This window comes from Parasteatoda tepidariorum, chromosome 1 (assembly GCF_043381705.1).
Source record: "Parasteatoda tepidariorum isolate YZ-2023 chromosome 1, CAS_Ptep_4.0, whole genome shotgun sequence".
NCBI classification, from domain to species: domain Eukaryota; kingdom Metazoa; phylum Arthropoda; class Arachnida; order Araneae; family Theridiidae; genus Parasteatoda; species Parasteatoda tepidariorum.
Window position 1 is genome coordinate 96,818,819 of NC_092204.1, and position 9,418 is coordinate 96,828,236.

General features: G+C 30.3%; 1 protein-coding gene across 1 annotated transcript in view; it reads left to right on the forward strand.

Moving 5' to 3' along the window:
* The window catches only part of LOC107438321 (ribonuclease Oy), a 25,610-nt gene extending 24,643 nt beyond the window's left edge, over window positions 1–967 (forward strand). The window contains exon 11 of the mRNA XM_043045462.2: window positions 482–967. Within this exon, the coding sequence (XP_042901396.1) occupies window positions 482–500 (19 nt within the window). The 3' untranslated portion in view covers window positions 501–967. The remainder of the gene's footprint in view (window positions 1–481) is intronic.
* The last annotated feature ends 8,451 nt before the right edge of the window (window positions 968–9,418 follow it).

The window sequence follows — 9,418 nt, forward strand, 5'->3', positions numbered from 1 at the left end:
GGGGCCTCCCTGGCCGAGCGGTATCGCCGGTCCAAACGCTCTGTTAAGCGTGGAGGTAGCGGGCTCGATTCCCGCCGTAACCCTGGATGTATTCTTTGTGATGTCTTTCTCTGAATTGTTCTATCTGTATTTTCTACTTGACAATGACTTATAAGCCTATATTGAGCACACAAGTCAGCAAATGTATGTAATTTCAATTAATCAAATCATATATATATACGCTGCTGATCTTTTTAAAATCAAGTTATTTACAACATCCTGCCAAATCTTTGATTTATAAACACTTCATTAGATTCATATACAGTATGATTTTATACTTATAAAAGTGTAAATTTCAGTGTTTGTCAACACTATATTTCTCTTATACTGTAACAAAGAAAATCCTCATTTCTTTTTTACATTGGTAGCAAAGATGTAAAATATCAAGCGTGTGAGCTATCATAAGCATGAAAGTTTAAACGTGCTTGTTTACAAATTTCAGAATGAAAATTCTTTTCTGAGATGGATGACAAAAAGCTGAAACAAGCTGAGCTATAAATTGGGAGGAATTGAAAGGTTAAAAATGTATAGTTCATATCAACAAAGTGTTCTATATTATGTCTTAATTATATTTATGCAGGTTCCATAATATTAATTTTATGCATTGTTATTGTTATTCATTGAAAAATATTAGTCAAATGAAATGAGCATAAGTGAATGTTTATTTTTATTCAGCAATATTACTGTAGAACAATGTATTCTCTCATATTATGAATTATAACTTTAAAAACTCACAAGTACATGTGAAATTGGTTTTGTATAAATGTATTGGTTTGTATTAAATATGTAGCTTATATTAATTACTGTAAATGTCCATCAATGGGTTTATTACTGTTAGTCATTTATTTCTTTTAAAAAAATAGTGTATTTCTATGTTACTGTAAAATTATTTGGACTGTTGAAATAAATAAAAATTTATTTTTTTGAATTTTCTTTCTTATCTCTGTCTATTTTAGCATTCCATTTAAATTAGGAAAGGTAAACGATTGGTTTTTTTTTTTTAAATCTTTGATTCATGCACATATCTCCAATATTTTTATTTTAATGTAGTTTTTCTGTTGATAGCCAAGGTTCAAAATCAATTCTATAGACATTCAAATAGAAAATCTCCGAAGTAAGGTATCATTTTTCTACGATAAGAACTCCACAAAGTCCAAGGCCCATCTGCTACTGTGGAAATAAGAATAGCGCATTTCAGGGAGGGTAGCTTCTCTTCACTCTAGGGCTAACTCAATTGACTGAAGAAAAAGAAGAAAAAAAAAATTTTTCTCTCTGAAATGTTGTTGAAATCTCGCTCTCTTTCGTTGAAGAGGCATAAGTAACGTCTGAGCTAACGTTTACCACTAGCAGATAACCACCGATAACCATACACGCCTCGCTACAGCCGTCTATTTATTCGGATCCATCCGCCGTTCAGAGGGCGCTGCTCAGCATACGCATGCGCTACGGGTCTGAAATTGTAATCATTTGCATATTATGCTCTACTTTGCATTTCCTGAAAATTTCAGCACACTCGCGAAAGTCCTTCATGGTGTTGCAATTTTCGCAAACATGGGTTTATATATATATATGAGTTTATATATATATATATATATATATAGCATAGTAAATAAATACAATAAGAAAAGAAAATTAATAAGTTTTATTTACTGCGCATAAGCTGCAAGTAAGTAGAACTCATAGAATAAGTTCAAAATGTAGAGAAAACATGGAGAAAAAAATACAGAACAATTGGGGGGGAGAAACCGGGGAAAAAAGGAAGAAAAAAATTAATAAAAAACCGGAAAATAAAAGATATAATCTTTTCATCAGCTCACACGATTATATCTGCAAAAAAGAGTTTTTCGGGCCCATCCTTGGTAACTAACATATCAAACGCACTTCAGTACTGCAGTAAGAACGGACTTTAATACAAAATTCCTCTATTTACGCTTTTACCTGAATTTGCACTTTTGGTTTCATATTTTGCAATCTTGTTACGAAAATATTTTAAATCATTCTTGAAAAATTTCCCGTTCATGTAAGTTCATTTGAATTCGCTACTCTCTTTATAGATTTCATTTCATGTTTTATTCTGTTTTTTCTTAATATTTTATTTTTTTACGTGATATTTTTACTTATTGTGTTCTATTTTATTTGTTATAATTTTTTTGCAAAAATTTTTTTTTGAGTGCTCCTCACACTATTATATTGATATATTTTTCTTTAGCTATATTGATACAATATTAGAAAGCGCTCCTTTTTGCGGATATAATCGTGTTAGCTGATGAAAAGATTATATATTTTATTTTCCGGTTTTTTTATTAACTTTTTTTCCATTTTTTTTATGCGCTGTAAATAAAACTTATTAATTTTCCTCGTGTTTTCTTCGCCAAAATCGAAAATCATTTTTGTGTAAAGAACTCTCAAACTCAGTCGGCACTACTGCAAACAGCCGCCGTCGGTTTCTTATGTGTACGTAGTTTTAAACGGGAGCCGAAGTAAAGATGTGTGCGTGCATATTTTGTCCAAACAGTAGCCATCGGTTCCTTGTGGTGTTAAACGGGTGAGAACTGGTATTAAACGGGTTATGTTAAAAGAACAATAAACGCGTTTCTCTCGCTTGGACCCCTGATAGATAAGGAGAAAAGATCGAGGAAACCCAAGAATAACTTGGTAAGAGAGAAATTTTAAAAAAATTTAGAGGAAGCCAGGGGGGGGGGGGCACGGTTNGCGGGGGGGGGGGGGCACGGTTAAATAGACAGAATATCATGTACGCTAAACAGACTAATGTAAAATGCAGTAACAGAAAATTTATAAAGGCGAGAAATTCTTAAAAAATAAAAAAGGAATGCTTTTTTTTCAGTACGAAGTCTATTAGGTACAGTTCGATTTTCATATCGAAAATAAAACGAAAATGAATCTATATTTTTGAATGGAATTGCGGCAAGTTCAATATAAAAGAATCATAATCCATTCATAAGTCTGTTCGTGCATTGAATGAAAATTATAAAAATTCTCCAATTTTTTTCGCATAAAAAGTTCTGCATAGAATTACATAAAAGATCCTATAATCTAAAAAATAGTGATAATATATTGTTAAATAAAAGTAACATAAATAGTTTGCATGAGAAGTCGGAAAGAATAATTATAAGAAAAAAATGCCTTTAAAATTTGAAGATTTGAAAAAACTCCGAATGTTTTTTTTCTTTTTCTGTCTACGTGCCTGCCGCATCTTAAGAAAATCAAACATTGTTATAAAACTAAATCTGTCAATAAAATCGAAACGAAGGAAAGATCACGAAATCTATTAACAGTTTCTGGAATGTGTCAGAAAAAGTGAGTTGTCCTGGTAGAAAAGATATATTCAATGTGTCGTTTTTGACACAACTGTGCAAATCACTCAAAAGTTTGAATAAAATTCTAACACATTGTTACACACCCACATAAACTCCAAGAAAGTGAGTGGAAAAGTGAAGTTCAGAGTAGTTTAGTTCTCCCTTGATTTTATTTTTTAAAATAATGTTATTCGTATACATTACCAATCAAAATATAGATAAATGTAATCATAATATTTTTTTCGTTTTCATAAAAAATTTATTTTAAAAATGCATATTAATACAATTTATACTCTATTTTAAGAAATTATATAAATTATAGCTTGTTATATAACTTAAATATTAAATTGAGTAGCTTTGAAAGACCAGCAGCATATTATGTTGATTACGCATGCCATTCATTTATTTCAAATAATTTCTTGAAACATCAGTACAAAAGGTCATTTACAGTTAGAAAACATTTTCAAGATTTTAAAATTTATTTTGTTGTACTTTTTTGATGCCATTTCAGGCAAAAGATTATTGCTAATGCATTTTATGTAAAAGTTTGTCGTTTCTCTGCAAGGTCAAGTGAGCTTATAATACAGTTTCCCCAATTCAATGAAATTATGATGTAGAACATAATAGCATAATAAATTTTCTGGAAAAAGTTTTTTCCCTTTTATACGGTTTTATGAAGATTTAAACAGAGGTGCAGTGGGGCCGGAGCTCACCGGTATTTTTTTTTTTTGAGACTTTAATTCGAATAAGTTTTTAGAATCTTGATCGAAATGAAGTAAAAACTGTATATAAAAGAGAGATCCTAAATAAATTTTAAAGCAAAAAAAAAAAAAAAAAAAAAAAAAAAAAACGACAAACGGTATCAAAATTTAACAAATCATATCTCGGGTTTACAGTACAGAAATCATCAAAAACAGTTCAGTTTCATTACGAAACTTAAATGCGTTTTTAATAAAAGACTGTTAAAATTCTCCCTGTTTCCTCCGGCAATTAAACAGACTTTAATGTTTTCAGTCCCGCTTCCCTAGTAGTGATTTGTTTGCTTTCGATTGCTCTGGAATATGTAATAATTTGGTTTTTTAATAATTTATTCCAGTTTATGTAATAATTTGGGATCCTTAATATGTTTATTTCTTTGACTTCATTCACAGCAAGAATTTGAAAGTTCATATTAAATGTAAGTTCATATTAGTAGTGATTTGTTTGCTTTCAATTGCTCTGGAATATGTAATAATTTGTTTCTTTAATAATTTATTCTAGTTCATGTAATAATTTGGGATCCTTAATATGTTTATTTCTTTGACTTTATTCACAGCAGGAATTTTGAAAGTTCATATTAAATGTGGTCATTACAGAACACCGTATGTATTTCTTATGTAAATCGTCCTTCTCCTTATCCATTCTGAAGAAAATATTTTTATCCCGACAACACTGGGTTTAAAATAGCATTGAATAACATTCCGTGACAAACTTTACTTATTTCAGCTGTCAACAAGCAAGATAAATAGGTAATTCGGTTTTGAAAGTTTTTTTTCCCTTTTATAAATTCGGTTCTTGATAATAATAATTTTAAAAAAAGTAAACTTAATAGGGTAGTCAATTCGATAGGTTTGTCTAGTACTGGCCTAGTCTTTTAATTTGAGTAGTATGTAAAGATTTGCAATTTGTTTAAATAATAATAATTCCTTTCAATCAAATTAGGCACATAGTATAATCAAGGAAAATAATTCGCTTACGTTGTTTGGCATTTCTTCTGCAAACTAAACGGCAATAGGTTAGATGTCATAAACCGTATAACGAGTGCTTACATCATACGTGACGCTACTGCCACTTCATTTTCTATTTCCTTATTTAAAATTAAACTTCTTTTGTTATAATTCTTAGAATCCCAGAGGCATTTTAATATTTTATTCCACCGCGTACTTCACTATAAATTGACAGTCCTAATAAAAAAAAGTTTTTTAAAAAAAAATCCATGAAATGGCAAAATGATTAAAATGAAAAAGAAAAAAAAATATTCTCCTATACGGCAATTTCTTTTTTAATTCTCAACAAAGAACTAGGAATCGCAATGTAAACGAAAACAAAATATTCCTGCTGAGGGTCTTATCAATTTACGTCATTTCTGAGGGTCGCGCATGCTCAGTTCCCCCACTGTAAAAGCCTTAGGCCTTTTCGAATCTCATTACATATCTTTCAATCCGGAAGTTCGGATGGAGTGCAATAGTGAGGGAGTTTTCCTCAGGGATGTAAACTTGGGATCTTTCATCCTTGCTCTCTGTTTCTAGAGGGATTCCTTTTTCATCCTAAGCCAAAATAAAGAAAGTGGATAACATGCAAAAACTTCAACTTGAGCTTAAATAAGATTTAAATTCGAAATAAAGTTTTCCACTCTTCATCAATTTCATTAAATAAATGGTCCCCCCCCCCTAAAAAAACTACTCATCTGTTATCGTCTTAAATTGAATTGTGTTCCATCCTACCGAAAAAAAATACGCATTTAAATTTTGCGTGAATAAATACCAATCATAACTTTGTAAATCTATAATAAATGCGAATCGTAATTTCTCTCCAGTAAAATTCTGTTTTAACAATAATTCATAATAGAAGATGAAATTGTCATTATAAGCAAATATACGTATTTAATATTAAATAAGCAATAAAAAGACTTATAAATGAAATTGACATATTTACCTCTTTTTCTTTTATTTTCAATCATTTTGATTTAAAATACATATCTAGATTATTTTGCTTTTGCAGTAAGAATTAAGCAGCTTACTTTATGAAAGGCAGATATATCAACGACAGGAATGTTTGAACAACAAATTTTCAAATCCTAATAAGTTCTTACAGGAAGACATTGAAATGTTCAGTAGTTTCTGACGTCACTTGATAACAGTGAATTATAGTGAATAGTCAGTGATAACAGTGATTTTCATAGCAAGTTGTCAAGAAGGGAAAAATGGATATATAATAGGTATGAGGTCAACAAAAGGCACAGTTTTTCTAAGGGCGCAGCAGGATTTCTGAAAATGGCGGAAGATTTCCTTTGCTAGGAAGAAGATCACTTAGCCAGTGGTCACCCACATATTGCTTTAAAAATAAGGGTCAAAACTGTAAGAGGAAACGATGATCATTTTCGCTTTTTATACTGAAACAATAATACCAGAAATAAATAAAGACATCTTCCGTTTAAATCTTTTTCGCATAACATTGCGAATTTATGCAGCAAAAAAGTGTATTTGGCTAAAAACACTTTGTCCTAATCGCGGAAGGCTGATTATTTTTAATTTTTTAAAAGCATGCAATTTTTGTGCCTCTAATATTAGAATTTCGTTGGTGACTTAGAAATTTATCGTTATAGCGGACTACTCGTAAAAAAAAAGCAATCGTTAAATCGAACTTTAACTCTATTTGTACAAAAGAAAAATGTTTTATTTTAGTGACACAGTTAAAAATATCTTAAAACAAAAGGCGTTGCATATTTTTAAAATGAAGCACTTTTGCTACACTAAGAGTTTGAAAAACAATTGATGTCTGAGTTCAGGCTTGTAACCTATCATGTGGAGTTGTCAAGTAATTTTTAATAATATATATACATCTATATATATATATATATATATATATATATGCTAAAAAATTTTCTTTGATAATTTAAATAATTTTTCTATGTGCTAATCCATATCGTGCAAATCCGCGGCTAAAATTATTTGCAAAGCAGGCAATTTATGTTTCTCTCTTCTATTTTATATTTTTTCTTAAATAAACATGTATGTTCTAAAACTATTTATGATCAATTTTTTAAAATTATCCAGTATAATATTACCTTGCGCACATCCATTTCGGGCCCATCCTTGGTAACTAACAAATCGAAACTCAGAATAACAAATCACTTCTGCAGTGCAGTAAGAACGACGCTTTAAAACCCTCTTGTTACACTCAATTTGCGCTTTGTTTTCATATTTTGTAATATATCTTATATCATATTTGTAATATATATGGATTATATCTTTTTTTTCAGGTTTTTTAAGTAAAATTTCATCTTTTTTCTTTTTTTTAAAAAAACTGTTGTTTGTTATTTTTTTACTTATCATCCCCCCCTTTTTTTCACATGTCTATAATTTTCTTTGTTTTATTCTTCATTTTGAACTTATCTAATGAGTGCTTTTTACTTGCAGCTTAAGCGCAGTAAATGATACTTATTGTTTTTCTTAACNTTTTTTTTTTTTTTTTTTTTTTTTTTTTTTTTTTTTTTTTTTTTTTTTAAATAAAATATTGTTTGTTATTTTTTTTACTTATTATTTCCCACCCCCTTTTTTTCATATGTCTATAATTTTTCTTTGTTTTATTCTTCATTTTGAACTTATCTAATGAGTGCTGTTTACTTGCAGCTTAAGCGCAATAAATGACTTCTTAACTTTCTTAGTGTTTTCTTGTATTTATTTATTATATATATATATATATATATATAATTTGAATTGTATGTTGGCGCAAACCAGTATCATCTGAAAACTTAGCCCTGTAAACTTAGTTTCAGCAACTTATACTTTACTTTTACACCGCCGTCTAAAATTTTGAAAATAATTGTGTAATTTACGAAAAATATTAACAAAACACGTTACTCAAATTGAGTAAAAGAAAGTAGAGGACTCCACGAAAAACAGATAGTGATGCAGTGACGTTTGCTTCAAAACGTCAAGCATTACTTTCGTAACAAAACTTTTACCATCGTCGGAAATCCCCCCCCCCCACAGTGTTAACACTTAGCCGACTGACCAGAGAAATGTCTCAGTTTTGTAATAGTTAGTAGTATCTGTTTAAAAATGGTGATGCCCGATACGTTTATCGTTTAAGAATTTTTTTTTTCTAGTTTTGCTTCATCTTCTTGGTTTGACGAAAAGTAGGCGAAATTTAGATTGATGATAATGTGGCGATAAGTTTAGCTCCATTTAGGAAACAGGTGTAACCATTGTTCTAGTACGCTTCACGTGGTTGAAGCCTGGAGATCTGGCTGGTCAATCTATCCAACCAATCTCTTCACTTTCAAAATGAGTGATCATCACCTCCCGTAAAATGGAATAAGGGCTAACTACAATTCTAAAATGGTAAATATAGGGCTCTACGACATTATAAAGCAAAATTAACGGTCGCCACCAGCAGCAGGTCGATTAAATGCAATAAATGGTGTTTAACAAATTGTCCACCAATCGCCCCTTTTTACATCAAAAATGCATCCTATGTGTAGATATTATAATTGTTTTAAAATAAATATGGATTTGTTATGTTAAAAAGTTTATGATATAAACTTAATAATACTTTGAATATTACTTTATGTATCGCTTGTTTCTATTTATTTTTTTTTTAAATGTATCTCGTATTATTCATTTTCAAAATAAGAAATGCTTTAAAAGAAATGCCTTAGTTTTCGAATCGTATAAAACTTTCAATGTATGAAAAAATGTTCACATATTTTTAAAAAGTGGCCACTGTTAGGAAATGCTACAACTGTAGTCTCGTCTCTGACCAGTAGCAAAATTCCCTAATTTTGCCCTATGCAAGACACCACCCTTATACCTCATGCTAGTCATATAGAACCACTTTCAAAGACTGAAAGGTTGTGCGCCAATCCGATATGGACTATCAACCACTGCTATAATGTTCTATTTCTCGGACATTTGAAGGTATACTTGATTCATGCTTTTATATAAAGAGATCCGTTACCTACCCTCCAATGTTCGAGAAATGGCATCAACGATTTGATGGACTCTATGTTGGGTGTACTTGACGACTGTAGAATAGAAACTGACTGGTGTAAGGTACAGAGATGAATCCGATGTTCCCATTTTTTTATGTGCACCGATTAATGGATGAAAGCAGTGTTCAAATAGTCGGTTATTTTCTGGAAAGTAAACGATCGTCTAATGAATAACCCAAATAAATTTGATTAAAATCTGTTCAGTGGTCTCGGATATATACGGTGAAATCTGGAAATTCTCTTAATTTTAAACACCATTATAGGGTTGCAGAATATTGTGAAGACTGTAACAAAACAAAGAAATATA